This window comes from Pipistrellus kuhlii, unplaced genomic scaffold (genome assembly GCF_014108245.1).
Source record: "Pipistrellus kuhlii isolate mPipKuh1 unplaced genomic scaffold, mPipKuh1.p scaffold_m20_p_1, whole genome shotgun sequence".
In the NCBI taxonomy this organism is placed as follows: domain Eukaryota; kingdom Metazoa; phylum Chordata; class Mammalia; order Chiroptera; family Vespertilionidae; genus Pipistrellus; species Pipistrellus kuhlii.
The window spans coordinates 146,536,809-146,553,734 of NW_023425404.1; the positions used below are offsets into that span (position 1 = coordinate 146,536,809).

General features: G+C 42.2%; 1 protein-coding gene across 6 annotated transcripts in view; it reads right to left on the reverse strand.

Annotated features, from left to right (window-relative positions):
* The window catches only part of AFF1 (AF4/FMR2 family member 1), a 199,797-nt gene that overhangs the window by 89,114 nt on the left and 93,757 nt on the right, over positions 1-16,926 (reverse strand). For 5 of the 6 annotated variants that reach the window (XM_036452767.2, XM_036452678.2, XM_036452586.2 and 2 more), the window contains exons 3-4: positions 6,692-6,812; positions 5,370-6,296 (exon numbers count right to left, since the gene is read on the reverse strand). The exons of the other annotated variant lie outside the window; for it this stretch is intronic. In XM_036452767.2, coding sequence (XP_036308660.1) covers positions 5,370-6,296; positions 6,692-6,812 — 1,048 coding nt within the window. The remainder of the gene's footprint in view (positions 1-5,369; positions 6,297-6,691; positions 6,813-16,926) is intronic. 6 annotated transcript variants of the gene reach the window in all.

Genomic DNA, 16,926 nt, shown 5'->3' on the forward strand with positions numbered 1-16,926 from the left:
TGTGTGCACCTAAGTGCAAAGTGAATCACTATCACAGTTTCCCACTGTGGATTATTTCACCCTGCTGGGCTGAAAACAGAAGGCTCCACTTAAGAACTGCCATGAGTCAAAGTGGTCCAACAAGGAATTAATTTCCAGCTGCAGATGACACTTCAGTCTTGGAATTCAGGTGGAAGCACTTGGTAACTGAAAACATTCCCAAATGATGTCCTGAAAGGTCACAAGGAAAAGAGCAATACTTTGTGGAAATCAGAGACCACTAGGACTCAAAGTCAGATTCATGAGGATCAGAACAGAGTAGGACCATATAAGGAGATAGAAACAATGGCAAATTGATAGTAATTTCTACTAAGTTCCAGTGAGTTATTTGGGACATAAAATAAGACTAATTATATCACTGCCATCTATACTTCAAACCCTAAAACAAACAAACAAAAACAAAACTGTAATTTCCACTGATGGAGAGATTCTCAAGCTCCCCAGATGATCTCCAATTTTTGCTTCTGAAGACCTAACAGGTCACTTCTTTCCACCCAAAGCCTTAACTATATACATGCAAACATATCCGGAATTTATTATTTCCAGTCTTAACATTTCCTCTGGGCTGATCTACTACTTATGATTGCCAACTGCCAAGTCTGACCTGAATATATAACAGCATCTCAAAAACTTAATACATGGTTGATGCTAAACCTGTTCCACCCAAGTCAACTCCATCCCAAGTAGCTAGTATTATCCCACCATCCATACCTTTCAAATAAATAAATAAATAAATAAATAAATAAATAAATAAATAAATAATCTAAGAGCCTCACTTGATGCCTCACTATCCCTCAGACCTCAGGCCCTCTCCCATCTCCAATCAACCACAAAGCCCTATCGTTCCCTGCCAAACATATCTGGAACTTGTCCACTTCTCACCATGTCCACTACTACAATCCTAACTCCAGGCCACCATCATCACTGCTCACCCCTTACTGTTCTCCCTGTTTTCTGCCCACCCTTGCCCCTCCAAGTCATTCTCCAAGGAACCAGAATGATCTTTTAAAAAACTAAAATTCCAAGAGCGAAAGACAAAGGGAGAATATTAAAAGCAGCAAGAGAAAAGCAGGTAGTTACCTATAAAGGAGCACCCATACGATTGTCAGCTGATTTCTCAACAGAAACCATGCAGGCCAGACAGGAACGGCAAGAAATATTCAAGGTGATGAATAGCAAGAACCTACAGCCAAAAATAATCTACCCAGCAAAGCTATCACTCAGAATCGAAGGCCAGATAAAGAGCTTCACAAATAAAAAAAAGCTAAAGGAATTCATCACCGCCAAACCAGAATTATATGAATTGCTGAAGGGGGTTCTTTCGGAAGAGGAAGAAGATAAAGGCAAAAATTATGATCAACAAATATGTAACTATCAACAAGTGAAGCTAAAAGCCAAGGGAAATAAAAACAAACAAACAAAAAAAAACCCTGGTGAACAATATTAACTGGTGAATATAATAGAATCAGAGGTATGGAAGGGGAGTGGACTGACGATTCTGGGGGAAAAGGGGAATGAGGGGTGCGGGAAGAGACTGAACAAAAACTGTGCACCTATGGATGAGGACAATGGGGGGTGGGGAAAGGGCAGAGGGTGGGGTGGGAACTTGGTGGAGGGGAGCAAATGGGGAGGGAGGGAAAGAGAAACATTTGTAATAATCTGAACAATAAAGATTTATTTAAAATAAAAATAAAAAATAAAAAATTTCACTTCACTGCTCAAAATCCTCCCATCATAGTTGGCAACAAGTAAAAGTACAAAGATCACAGAATTAGGAGTTCTAGCTGTGGCTCTGTTACTAACTATAATGTTTAGCAAAATGAAGTTGCCTCACCCTCCAAGGCCTTATTTGCTAAATGAAAAGGGCTGTAGGTTTATCTTTACAATTTTAATAGTTTAAGTCCAGTATATAATTTAATACATACCTCGGCTTATTCCATTTCTCCCTTTCAATAAAATGCTTATTTCATAAGTCCCATATCTCTCAGCACTCCCTTCTAGAACACTCACACAGGGATGCCGTGGTTTTCTCTGACTTTCTTTTGTTACCTTTAGGCAGAAAAGGAAAATGCAAAGGGTCCTCAAGCTTCCACAAGGGCAGGGCAATGTCTGATGTGTAACTCTAAGGCTGGGAGTTACCCACATGAGACCAGCCAGGACTGGCTTTGCCCTCAGATGGGTCATGTTAAGCTGCTCTACATCTTCCAGTTGGCACAAAACTAAAACGGACAAACCCGGAGAAAACCGAGTTGCAGACTCCTGCAAGCCAGGCCTCTATGTAGTCATAACATTGACCTTTTGATAATTTTTTTTCCTCTAGGACTTTCGGAAAGATTAAGTTTTAAATATAAGAATGATTTACCCCAGAAAAGCATCATTTTTTAGGAAAACCAACTAAAATATACAAACCAAGTGTTTCCCATGAAGTGAAAGGACAGGAAGTAGTGTAAAGTAGTGGAGGGAACCACACTCACGTGGCTTGTGTCGGAAGGAACACTAAAGAGACCAGATGACTTTTCCATTTCGGTCCACTTTTTAAATATTGTTTCAAGAAAACAGTGGGGAAAGGAGAGCACTGAAGCAAACCACAAGCTCCACCCTCACCCCCACATTCAGAAAACCTCCTCTGACTTGCCTTAGGACAAACTAAGCAAATAAAGATAAACCAGCCTCTCTTCACAGCTCTACCAACAGCCATCTTCCCCTTCTGCCTTTCATTCTGTCCTTTGGTCCCAATAACCACAATTAGCCGGGATATCGCTAATATTCTGGTTCTATATTCAGAGTTCACTTGCTTTGTGTTTAACTCCCTGCTTTTAGTCCCCAATCTCTATGCTTTCCTTGGAGTCACCAGAATAGTAAATTTGGGATCTTAAATTCAACCTACATTTTCTTAAAAATATACCTTTAACTGGGTATGTGAACAGAAAATTAATGCTAAGTATGTGACATGGGAGATTTTAGTTTAAAAAGCTAAATTAAATCCAAAACTTAGCCAGAAAAGTACCAATAGCCCTGCATCACACACTTAATTCCCTTTCATTCAAGCTCTTGGCTCCTAATTTTCCTCACAAAGGACATCCTAAGCCCTCCATCTGCCTGAGCCCTCAGCTTCACCTCCCAAACCAGCACTGCCTAAGGCCTCTCATGGGGCTGGCACTGTGGCTGCCGAGAGTGCCGCAGAATTAAAATGAATGCTGACTGCAAACACAGGCCGAAGATGAAAACTTTATCTCCACTCAATTGTTGATAGCATGTGCACTTGTGCAAAGAAAACCCCATTTTCCAATCACCAAGCTTATGGAGGATTTTGTTCATTTCAAAAGTCCACTCAAAAAATATGCAAGAGCCATCTAACCTACACAGTACGTATTTGAAATTATGTACGAAATAAAATCTTGGAGAAATCTCAGCGCAATTATCATTCATTCATTCATTTATTTATTTTACCAAAAAAGCAAGAAGTAAACTAGGATCCTCTTTCCTGAAAGGCTACTGGGAAGCCTACTGCTGAACTTACAGGATTTGCTGTCTTGCGGCTGACACTTGAAAACTTGCTCCAGCACCTGGTAGCAGATAGTCTATACTCAACTGTACTCTGTCTCCTGGGCACAGAGAAATACTTTTTTGGCATCCTACCCTGCACATAAGCCTTTTGGTTGGGTATTTGGTGGGCAATGCAAATATTTGCTATTTTATCTTAAAATTGTTTTAAAGCCATTTTTAGTTATCTAGATTTTTTTAAAAAGAATTAATGTTAAATTGTGTGTGTGTGTGTGTGTGTGTGTGTGTGGTGTGTGTTTTAACTGGGAAAATAGAACAGATCCTGTTTAACAAATAAAACAAAGCAAATCCCAGTAAGTTATTTACTGTCTTAATAATAAGGCAGGCTGACTGGCCCCCCTTGTGAGGAGGGAGAGCCTCGCTTTATCTTTCCCCGCCTTCATTCTGGCTCCCTTCACCTAAATCCCATCGTAGCACAAAAATGCGCAATAAATGGCTCATTCCGGTGAATCTTCATAAGATGGAGTTAAAGGCAGGGTTCTGCCAACTTGGTCATTTCTACCATTTCCTTTTTCGGCCCTTTCTCATTTTCCCTCAGCCACCGAACAAGTCCCATTCTGAAGACGTCTGGAGACACTAGAGCTCAAGAGCAAACTGCACACAGAACCCTAGCCTATTCTAAACCCAGGTCATCTTTTCCTCCTTAAAGATAAGGGTTATCTTCGCAGCTAAGGATCCTGGAATCTGTTTTTTAACCTTGAGGAATTTTACCTTCCAGCACTATGTAAGACTGCCTTCTAGGTACACACTCTGAGCAATGGATACGCACATGAAAACGTTTATCCAACAGATGTAACAAAACCACAGTCTTGAACAGATAAACTTTAAAAAATTTACTTCAAACACTTACTTGACTCTCTTGATCTGGATTTTGGAGTCACTAGCACTAATTTAGAATTTCAGTGATAGGATGTGTTCTCTGACTCACCTCATTCAAACACAATGCTGCCATTTGTGGGGGGGGGGGGGGGCAGAAAGGAGAACTTCTTTGTTTAAAAAGGTACAGTATTAAAAAAAAGGTACAGTATTTTGGTTACTTGAAAAAGCCATAGTTGAAAAACATTCTGTTTATATTTGCAACTTACTCTAATGTCACCACACATCCCCCTCTTTCTTAGGTAGTAAATACATTAGAACAGAACTTTAGTTTCAAAGTTTCTTAACAATTTACAAGGCACAAACTTTTAAAAAGTAATGCTTTGCTTTCAACATTTTGGCCTTGTTTTGACTTTTTTAATGGTTTTGACCTCAAGAAAAACTAACTGGGGCTGAGGAAACAAACAAAAAATATTTTCTTTACAGTGCTAAAGAAGCCAGTGTTCCCTGAAACAAACCAAGAAAACAAAACAAAACAAAAAAAAACACCACCAAACAAACAAAAAAAACAAAAGCAATACAGCCCAAATCATTCAATGAAATGTTCTCATGTTAGAAATGTCCTCTACATTATTGGGTTATTCAGGTGTGTACACACTTTTCAAAACAGCGACCCGCACTCTCATGATCTCTATATTTTATTGCATGTAAATTGTGGCTCAATAAAACGATTTTAATTTTTTTTTTTAACCTCTGGGCAAATCACATTTCAGTATCTGCCAATCAGTATTCCATCTTAGACCTGAATTTCTGGTAGGTCAACAATATCCTAAGGGCAAAAAGAATTTCCTTATTCAAAAGCTACTGACACTCCGCCCCCAGCTCTCCAGAACTTCCATCTAAAACCTCTCAGCACAGGGACAGTGGCCCAGATATGAAATTCCACTCACCTCAACGGACTGAGAAGGCATTTTCAGCTTGGTGAGCTTAGCTTTGGCAGGCACTTTTAAGTCGGTTTTTTCAAAGGTCTGTTGCCGGTAATCCTCCGGCAGCGGTTTCAGTTCGGGAGACTCGCTAGGAGCCTGATCTTGACCGTCCATGGGCCGGACATAAGCCGTGGGCTTCTGCTGCATTGCAACGCTCTTGGAGGGGAGGGGGGGCGGGGGGAAAGACTGAGAAGGTGGCTGGGGAGGGGCCACTCCCAGGCTGGAGACTGCCATCAGACTGTCCTTAGGGGTCTCTTTGTCCCGGATCTTCAGGGCCAGGTCCTTGGGAGATTTGGCGTGGCAGCAGCCTTTACTGTTGTTATTGTTACCGCTGTGGACCTTGCTGCTTCCTTGTGTCCTGGGAAGAGCTTGCTGGTTGGAATGTGGAGGTGACAAAGGGGGTAACGGGGAAGGTAGAGAGGAGAGGAGGGGAGAGAGCTCCCTCTGGGGAGCTGGGTCTGCCGTCGAAGCACAGTGGTCTCCTTCGGCTCTGCGGTCACCGTTCCTTCGATGGCTAGAACCGTACCCCTCCTGGCCAAGGCGATCTGGGGCCAGGTGCTGGCTGTCCGGAGCGCCATAGCTTTTCACGTGAAGACTTGGAATTGGTTCCATCCTTGGCTGTGTCACCTTTTGATGGTGGCTCATGTTACCAACAGGAAGTGGTCCAGGGGCGGGAGCGCTCCCAGGCTGGTGATGGACGCGGTTGTGGAAGGAGTGCGCTGGGACGCCGCTCCCCTTCTCGGGAAGCAAAGGGCTCCTCTGCTTTCCCGGCCTGTTCTCAGAAGCATCCAGGTGATGAGTGAGAGACTTGGTACTGAGCAACTCCTTTACTTCTTCATAGTTTCCCAGCATGTTCTGTATTCGACTAGAGAGCTCATCGCCTTTTTCTGTCTGGAAAAAAAAGAAAACAGCAAAGTTAGATACTGGTGGGGGGAAATCTAAGAAAACCCAACATGTAGTAAGCCATGTTACATAATGCCATTAAAAAAAAAATGCCTCCATTTAATGTGCAGCATAGAATTTAACGTGCAGTGCAAACTAACTCCTTGCTGAGAAGCCAGTCGTGGACAAATATTACTACATATGGAAGACTAACATTACAAAAGAGAACCACAATCTTGGGCAATTTTGACTTACAAAGTTCAGGGAATTTTCATATTTGTTTTCAGAAATAATCCCTAGGATAAATTGTCTTATTTTTCACAGTCATGGCTGTGGTTCAATCTCCCTCTCACCACAGAGTTAAATAGGATGATAAATTAGACTTTCTAGCAAACAATAAATACCTTGTAGGGCTCTCCAAAAAGGGGAATCTTTTCAGAAAACGCCTCTTTCTCTTGGTGAGCTTCCTGGTTGCGTCTTTCCTTCTCTCTAATTCGAAGCAGGTTTCTGTCTTCATTGTACAAGCTGTTTCAGATGTCACAAAAGAACAAAAACAGTAAAATTTACCAGTATCCGCGTTGTGCTATGCATATGTACATGTTTGAGGGAGGCAAGCTAAGTCAAGAAGCAGCGATGACAGGGAAGACGATGTAAAGAGAGCATAAGTCACCCCTGGACTACGGCTCAGTTAACGGGCTGTGGCCCTCCAGCCTCGGTTCTGGCTCTAGAAACCTAAGCATTCCCTCTGGGCGACTGGCTGCCTCCGTGGCTCAGGACTGACTCCAAACCCGAGTCTTTTATAGGCAGTGGTGGAGATGGGACAAGATTAATGATATTTTTACTTTCAGCTTGCAAGCTATAGAGTAGAGGTGGGAGCTTTTCATCTGAAAGAATCAGCAGGATGTGAACTTTAAAAAAGCGGTTTTCCTGGCTCAGTATTGCACATTTTGGAAGATTAAAATCAAAAGGCTCGTTTTGTAATTAAAAGATTACCAGGCACCCAAAACAGCATTTACTTTATACTCAGCCTATTCTACAGAGGGCTCTGGCATGTAAACTTGAGATCATTTTTATTTCTCATTTCAAATGCCAAGGATGGGAAAATGCAACTTTAGATGAAAAGTCTACCTACTGAGAAGTCTTATCATCCAATTGCTCTATTTAAACCACATAAAAGTGGACCCCGAATCATGAGCCCTGGCACCAAAAAGGTTAAAAAGCATTCTCTAACAAGCAAAGCCAAAAGATTGTAGTTTTAGCTAGCACCCAAACCAAAAGTGGGCCTGCCCCATGTCAGCAACACAAGCTACTCGCGCCAACCCACACATGTGAGACATGAGAACAAGGAAAATAAGAACAACTTTACTTCTAGGTATTTACTGAATCTTTCCCCCCAATATTACTTGAATAAATAAGTAGGAAAATTGTCTTTATTCAGTTGTCTCGTCTTTATTATTGTACCTTTAGAAATTCTAGCCGTGATGTCAAACACACTCCCTGACCCTATATCCTGGTCTCTCTGCTCTCTCATAACTTCTCTTATTTCCTCTGACAAGAAAGAGTTTACTTACTAGTCTTCCTGCGTCCTTCACATCTTGTCCCTCTAATTTAGACTTGTCTCATGGAAAGAAATCCTAAAGATGGCCCTGGTTCTCATGTCACTATTCATATTTAAAAACAATAAGCATTTGATGGCTCTTTACTACTGCAGGAAAAAAAAAAAAGCCACTCTTATTTTTTTATTGATTGATTTTAGAGAGAGAAGGGGAGGGGAAAGAGAAAAAGATCAATTTGTTATTCCACTTTATTATGCATTAATTGATTGATTCTTCTATGTCCAATCTTGGTGTATCAGAATGATGCCCCAACCAAGTGAGCTACCCGGCCAGAAGAAACTCTAAATCTTTACTTTGGCAAGAAAATTCCCCCATAGTCTAGTACAGAACTACTCTAGAAATGATCCCACTCTCTTGTAGCAGGTCTGCCACATGCACCCACTTGGCAGTATTCCTGAAACATATCCTATAAAGATGAGCCTCTTGCTCTAATCTCTATCACAAAACCCTCTTTTATTGAAAGATCACCAATTCTTCCAGGACCAGCTTAACTAGGAAGCATGATTCTCCTGCAAACCACCTCTATATTCCAGACGCACCAATCTATGCCCTGGCTCCTCAGGAACATCCTGAACTTCTACTTACACACATTTCCTCTGCCTCTCTCGACTGTGCATCCACATTCCCAACTCTCAGCTACCAAAAAAATCTCTAGGAGTGATTACAATGTCACCTACTCTAAAGGCTTCCTCAAATCCACCGAGTTTTGTTTTGTTTTGTTTTTTTTCCTCCAATATTCACCCTGGCCCTGGCCAGTGTTGCCCAGTGGATAGAACATCAGCCCTCTCATGGAAGGATCTCAGGTTTGATTCTCGGTCTAGGGCATGTTACCTGAGTTGCAGCTTTGAACTCTGCCCCCTGTTGGGGTGTGTATGAAAGGCAACCAATCTATGTCTCTCTCTCACATCAATATTTCTCTTTCTCCTCCCCTGCCTCCTTGCCTCCCATCCATTAAATATCATTGGGTGAGGATTAACAAAACAAAACAGCCGGGACTGGTTTGGCTCAATGGATAGAGCGTCGGCTTGGGGACTGAAGGGTCCCGGGTTCGATTCCGGTCAAGGGCATGTGCCTTGGTTGCGGGCACATCCCCAGTAGGGGGTGTGCAAGAGGCAGCTAATCGATGACTCTCTCATCGATGTTTTTAACTCTCTATGTCTCTCCCTTCCTCTCTGTATAAAATCAATAAAATATATTTTAAAAAAATTGACTCTGGAAGACAATCTGAAGGTAGGGAGAGGCTAAACTATCTGGTTGAATTCACTGGTGTGTGGTAAATAATTATCTGCTTAGACAATCGTATCAAACACGTTGTCTAGCCCTGAACAGTATGGCTCAGTTGGCTGGAGTGGCCTCCCGGTGGAGGAGGGTTCAATCCCTCGTCGGAGTGCATATGGAAGGCAACAAATCAATGTTTCTCTCACAATGATGTTTCTTTCTTTCTCTCCTCCTCTCTAAAATCAATTGGGCGGGGGGGACTTTTGCCTAGATGATGGATAGCTGAAATATAATATTTTAAGAAAACTCTTAAAACTATAAAGCGAACACAGTGAAAAGGTTCAGGAGAAATTCAACCAGAAACTGGCTACAGTGAGTAGTCTTTAATAGTCAGAAATCTCACTGACTTGCTTCTGGGGGATAATAGCACAATGGGCATGATGACCATTCAAGAATTCCTTACAAATTATTTTATGATTTTGGTAATTACTCCTGTTGGCTCAAAAATTATGTAACATGAACACACAACCATGGCAGCCAAGAAAGAGGGCTGATCAGGAAATAACTTCTTTTTTTCCTTCAAACTTGCTTTTCAGCCTATTTGTTTGCAGGGCAGGGTGGGGCATGAGACTGTCTCTGAGCAACCTGAACTCCAAGCTTCTTTCCTAAACCTACCTGCAGTGGACCAGATCCCAAGGCATCTGCCTGGCCCCTCTTTCCAGACTATGCTGGTTACAACAGTGCAGTCCCTGAAGCTTTATTCACTTGTGAGTGTTTATACAGTTTGGTTCTGCTTTACAGAGTTTTTCCCACGTCTGAGTAACTGCCACTTTTGTCTCAGAAAAAGGAACCCCAAATGGCAAAATTCTCAGTTCCATATTGAAAAGCAAGCACCTCAACCATCAGGCTGCTCGGGTTCCTCAATTAATTTTCCTGCCACGTCCACACATATCTTTTAAGAAAAGCTACAGTGATTTAAAAGTACTAAACTACTTCTAAATCAATCAGCATCAGTTTCTAACACACTTCTACATTTCCATTCTAAAGTAATAAAAACTGCTACAGAAATGAGAAAACCCCAATTTTATAAAATTTCTAACACTGGCTTTCTTGCTATGTGGTTCAAAAATCATGCCTCCCACAGGGAGGAAGTCCTGTTAAATTAAGAATTCTGGTTAATTAAGGTTTTACTTCTTTTGTTTAAAAAAGCATTTAGCCTTAGGTGGTTTGGCTCACTGTATAGAGCTTTGGCCTGTGGGCTCAAGGGTCCCAGGTTTGATTCCAGTCAAGGGCATCTGTTGGGTGGTGGGCTCGATCCCCATTTGAGGGCTTGCAGGAGACAGCTGATCAATGATTCTCACCACAGATGTTTCTGTCTGTTTCTCCCCCTCTCCCTCTCTGAAATCAATAAAAATATAAAAAGACAAAAACAAAAACATTTAACCCACACCAGGATTTTATTAGCAGATGTAATAAATACTATGCCAATTTTAAAACAGACATTGAACCTTTTTTTCTTTTCTTTATTCACCATTCCCCTTCAAATGAAAGACCCAAAAATAGTCAGGTGAGTAAAGACAACTTGAGCGTCACTGGTAGGATGAGTTTTCTGAAGCCTAAACTTTGAGAGAAACTCACGGTCACCCACACTGATGGGCAACTCCCTGTTGGCCTCACTCCCCAAGGCTCCTCCTGGGCAGGCAGAGGAAGGCAGAACAGGAAGTGGCCTCCACAATCCCAGGGCTATATAAGGGAGGCTGTGAGCACTCTGTCTCCTGGATTGCCTAACTTCTCCTTGTAACTAACAGGGTTTTGCCAGTTGTCCTGGGTAGTTTTTGGATTTATTGGGCTTTTACTTATTTCCAAGTTTGCAATGGTTTAAGAAATGGCTTGGTAAAATGACTAGGCGAATACATTCCTTTTTTTAGTTCCATTTTGAAATCAGGGGAAACATAAATTTTAAAAAACATGACCACAATTCACAGCATGAGTAAACCATTGTTCAACCTCTACATACACATCATTGTTTTTAAAACAAGGTGCAAGCAGGGAGAAGGTGGATGGAAATTTTTTAAATGGGGGATTTTAGGAAGCAGTAAATGTCCCGCACGATTCATAGACTCTGTAATTACCATTGAATAATTACAAGTTGACTATTGCTTCATTTAATTAAAGGCTTCCCCCACCCCCCTGGTATGAAAGAAAAAAATGCACTCTTGCTCTCACAGGATAACCTCACCAATGTCAGCCTTGTCAGACCCTCTCTCCTCAATGTCCCGCGTGGAACACAGTGAGTTACAAGTCCCACAGAGCACTCACTGCATTAGATAAGAGGTTACCAACTTTTAGTGCACATCAGGATCAACCAGGGGCTTGTTAAAACAGATTGCACAGACCCACCCCCAAAGTTTCCAAGTTAGTAGATCTGACGTTGAACGAGTTTCTAGGCGATTCTGAGGACTACAAGAGAATACCCTCTTTCTGGGCTGTATGTTTCACGTTAGGCTTACCAAAACACCATGGCAATGATGACAGCGGCGGCCTGGCCAAGACTGCCACCACTTAGCATCTGTTATTCAGCTGGCCCTGATAGGCACATCAAATGTGTCCTATTTAATTTCTAGGACTCTGTGAAAGGGGGATTATTAACTCCATTTCCCAAGTGGGGACACACACACACACACACAAAAAAAAAAAAACAGGTCAGATTAATCTGAAAATAGATGGTAAATCTAAAAATTCAAAGGCAGGTTTGGCTGGCACCAAAGCTTATGTTCTCAACGGTGGTCTGCAAAGAGCTTTCAGGCTGTGCAAAAAACAACAACAAAACAACAAAGAAGGTGTGCTAAAGTGTGGTCACTCACAATCACTCGTAATTCCTAATGATCCTTAGTCTCAAAGAGGCACACAGCCACAATCCAGGTAGTATCCTTGTCAGTGGAGCCATCTCAGCATAAAAGATACGTTTGGTTAAATGTATCTACACAGATCTGTCCTTGCCTAAGGACCTCAATACGAGGGATGGCCAACACCAGGAAGCTGCTTATCAACTTATAAAAATTATGCTACAATCCTTAATTTTTTTCATTTATCGATTTTAGAGAAAGAGAGAGGAAGGATGGAGGGTGGAAGGAAGAGAGGAAAGGAGGGAAAGAGGGAGGGAGAGAGAAAGACGGATTTGTTTTTCCCCTTATTTATGCATTCATTGGTTGATTCTTGCATATGCCCTGACCAAGGAAGGAACCTGCAACCTTGGCATTGGGACAATGATCAAATGAGCAACACAGCCAGGACCTTTCGATGCTTATTTTAGAGTCTTTTTAAAAATTTACAGATGAGGTCAATGACTCCATAACACCCTCTGGATTCACAAGTCATTTCTAATGTGCAAAGGGGCTCTTTACATCAGTTTCTTTCAAGGACAGGTTGTAAATAAACTTGCACCGAAGTAGCCATTATATCCCCGATACTGGGCCCTGCTCCCATTATGTCTGGCTGGCTGACAAAGGCCATGCTCCTAGGGCCTCAATGCCAGCTTTCTGGTCAGCCCAGGAGTCCCCACTTGGGGAGCAAAAACATCAGTTCACGTAGTGATTTGCAGCAGCAGACTGCATACAAAACAAGTCCATGCATTGGTGCGACCCAAGGGAGGGTGCAGAGTCAGACCACAGAAAGTACTTTTAGAGAATACTATCCTATACTACTAACTGCCCACCATCTGCAAAGTTCAACACTAATGCATCAAAAAGATCTCTGTAAAATGCACCAAACCGTCTCTGCCACATTTTTTAAAGAAGCGAACTAGAAAGACTGATGGGGGACACCACAGACTTCAGTTTCCAGTGCCCGTTGAGAGCAGCGGCATGTTAGACTCACCCTACAGAACACAAATGCCCACGCCATTACTAAGGTGGGCTGCACCGCAGATGTCTTTGAGGACGGAATGCCACCCCTCTGTAATCCGGCACAGGAGCCTGGAAATCTAAAACATGCCAGCGTGCTCTCACACTCAAGAGGTGGTGAATTCCTCAGGAATTCAGAGCTGCCCATTCAGCCCCTGAATGCAGTCATTTAGCCAGCCCCATGCTGGGACCTGTCAGGGATCATTTACTGGGGCTTTTCAAATGCTCTGGGAGGATGTGTGAAAACACTGTGGTAAGGTGAAGAATCAGAGCTCTGAAAAGATTAGTGAGAGCTGGGCCTCCCTTTTCTCTGTATCCTTGCACGAAAAAGGAAAGAATCCATGCAGAGGGAGGAGAAGACAGCAACACGAAGGCCTGCACTGGGCTTGCGATGTGGGCAGCATCCTGGCTCTGTGGCCCTTGGGCTGTAAGCACCTGAAGCACCTCCTTCAGGCTGAGCCTGTGGACTAATCTAGGTTAGCCATGCAGGATCGCTGAATGCCACTGCCGCTTCCATGGCAACTCTGGCCCTCAGGGCAGGCTGTGCGCAGCTGACTACCCATTTGTCACCCTTGACTGGTCACTTCACATAGACCCTTCTCTGATAGATGTGACCAAGTCTCTCTAGAACTCACATTTAAAAGTTTATGTCTAAAATAAGTGTATATTTATATGTGTACACTCACACATATTTAATTCTCTCTTGGAGGATAGTATGTGATTTCTCCTATGTATTTATCTTCGGAAGCATGGAAGAGACATTGGAAGGGAAGAATCTAAAAATCATCAGTGCATATTAATTATGGACAAGAATGAGTCTTTTTTTTTTTTTTTATTGTTTTAGAAGCACTAGACCAGTGGTTGGCAAACTTATTAGTCAACAGAGCCAAATATCAAAAGTACAATGATTGAAATTTCTTTTGAGAGCCAAGTTTTTTAAATGTAAACTTCTTCTAACGCCACTTCAAAATAGACTTGACCAGGCCGTGGTATTTTGTGGAAGAGCCACACTCAAGGGGCCAAAGAGCCGCATGTGGCTCGAGAGCTGCAGTTTGCCGACGATAGCACTAGGCCATTCTGATCTGAACATACAAAAGAGAGAGCAAAACATATAACTTGCACGCTTTCACAAAAGTTGGGCAACCCTGGTTAGAGAGTGGTGACAGAAGTGTCGCAAAAGGACAGCAGGCTTGGGTTCGTACTGGTTGCGTAAGTGACTTTTTTATTTTGGAAGCTACTCCTGTGGGCTTTTTAACTCCATCTTCTGGCTTTTTGTGTCCACGTTCCTCTATTCCCACAACCTAACACCCAGAGAACATTCTTTATACGTGGGCTTTATGAAAAAGAAAAAAAAAAAAGTCAATGTACTTCAAAGCACAAAGTTAGTTTTTGTCATTAGACTGCATGACTCATAAATACAATGGAAACAGAGGAAGTCAAAGTGGCTGTGTCTGAAGGCAGAGAAATGCTGCTTCAAAAACATGAAGAACTTCTTCCTCCCTGGAAAGAATTCACAACAGGCCTTCTCTTAATAAAAAATCACTCAGCTAAATCTTCCGATGATTTTCCCCTCATTGCTTCCCCTATCACTCCACACACACAATATAAAGGAGGAAAACAAATCAGAGACTTAACCCAAACACACGATCTGATGTTATTTAGAAAATAAATACCAGCCAAGTCAAATGACAAAGTGCTACCGTGTCACAGCTGCTTTCCTGGAGGAGCTCCCAGGGGACCGTCTCAGAGTGACAGCTCGTTCTGCTGCTCATTCTGCCTGTCTCAGGCCTCGGCCTCATTATAATACTGCAATAGTCATATGTGACTCCTATTTGCAAACTTAAATCAATCTTGAAGATATTTTACATACCTGAAAGGCATACTATGAGTTTTAAATTGAAACAGACTCTACCTGGGCAAACTTTCTTTATGTGGCGTAAATTCTAACAAGAGATGAGTGAATTACCTTTCACAATGAACCTGCCAAGCATTAATGGTTGCATGTTACTATGGAGCAAGAGTCTACAAAACTCTGTCAAGGAGTACCTGATTAGGGTAAGGAGGTCGGTAGTTGTGTAGTGCTTTAGGGAGTATTTTGTTTAAACCTTGTTTTAACCTTTTCACACACAAAAAAAGTCTTCATTTATTATCTGTGTAGTTAAAAGTTCCAATTAAAAGCAAACAAGCAAAAAGCCTCATATACATATAACATCATCAATATCAGAGATAAGAGAAATATACGATGTTGATCATTTGGGAGTAACTCTCACTGGAACCCCTGGAAACTGATTTTGGACCCTGGACTCAGTATTAGGTCATTACTAAATAATAATTTTTGATCCACCTGCATGAAACAGTGCATCAGAGACTACCTTCCAAAGTTTAAAAACCAACCGCTACTGTCTTTGAATAGTAGTCTCACTATAACCCATTACTAGGTCATAGAAATATATGTTGAGAGGAGTTTTTAAGCTTCTGGATGGAAAAGCACAAGAACCTGCCTTCCTCATCAATTGATCTTAAAAGGGGGGGGGGGGGATGTGTGGGTGGGGATACACGGCCACGAAGGAGGATGAGGGAAAGCAGTCCAATGAGCTAATGCATTCCCATGTGCAGTACATCAAGTCCCTGACTGTCCAAACACATTTTAAGAATAAAAACCTAGTGCTGACAGAAGAAGGCCAACATGCAAATGACACAATTACACAAAGTACACCAGTGAAAAAATCACTCTTGACCTCAAGGCTTTGACAATCTGTAGCTACGAGTTAATAAAAATATTTGTTTTTAATGTAACTTGAAATGAGAACATGATGTTACTGACAAATTCCAGAAAATCCAGTCTCTCCGAAGTGTTCCCTAAAATGCTGACAAGTACTTACTGGCAGTTACTTGAAAGGACATACAGATATTACCCCCTATAGTGGCAATAGACTCATTAGACATAAATCTGCCACATGACTAGTTATTTATGTCTCCCCCTTTAGTTATAAGGGTCCCTGGTAATCAGAGCCACCTCTGACCGCCTTCTCTGTTGGACTGCTCACTTGGCACCAACCAGAAACACGGGCAGAAGCTGTTGGCTCTTCCCCTGCCAAGTCTGGTCTGTAGTGGGATCAGCCAGAGCACTGGACACATCACCAGGCCATCTTTTTTTTTTTTTTTTTTTTTAATATATTTTATTGATTTTTTCACAGAGAGTAAGAGAGAGGGACCGAGAGTTAGAAACATCGATGGGAATCATCGATCAGCTGCCTCTTGCACACCCCCCACTAGGGATGTGCCCGCAATCAAGGTACATGCCCTTGCCCAGAATCAAACCTGGGACCTTTCAGTCCGCAGGCCAACGCTCTATCCACTGAGCCAAACCGGTCCCGGCATCACAAGGCCATCTTTAACGCACACACATCTGGCTTGACCCTGAAGGACCACACCACATATCTATAAATACTAAGTTAGGTGAAATCTGTATCATTACAGAAAGCTGTGGTCACAGACTAACAAAGAATGTAGGGAGGTGGGAAAAGATTAACCAATGAACGTATATGCATATATGCATAACCCATGGACACAGACAATATTGCGGGGGGAGGGGGGGAGTGGAGTGGGATAGAAGGGGCTAAAGTGGGGGAGGGGACATCTGTAATAACTTTCAACAATAAAGTAAATTTAAAAAATAATGTAGACAAGCAAGCTGCAAGTTTTATCTTTTGATTTTTATGTTTTGTTAATCCTCGCCTGAGAATATTTTCCATTGATTTTTAGGGAGAGTGGAAGAAAGGGAAAAACATTGATGTGAGAGAAATACATCAACTGGTTGCCTCCGGAATGTGCTCTCCCAGGTCTGGGAGGAGCCTGCAACTAAAGTACGTGCCTTTGACAGGAATCAAACCTGGGACCTTT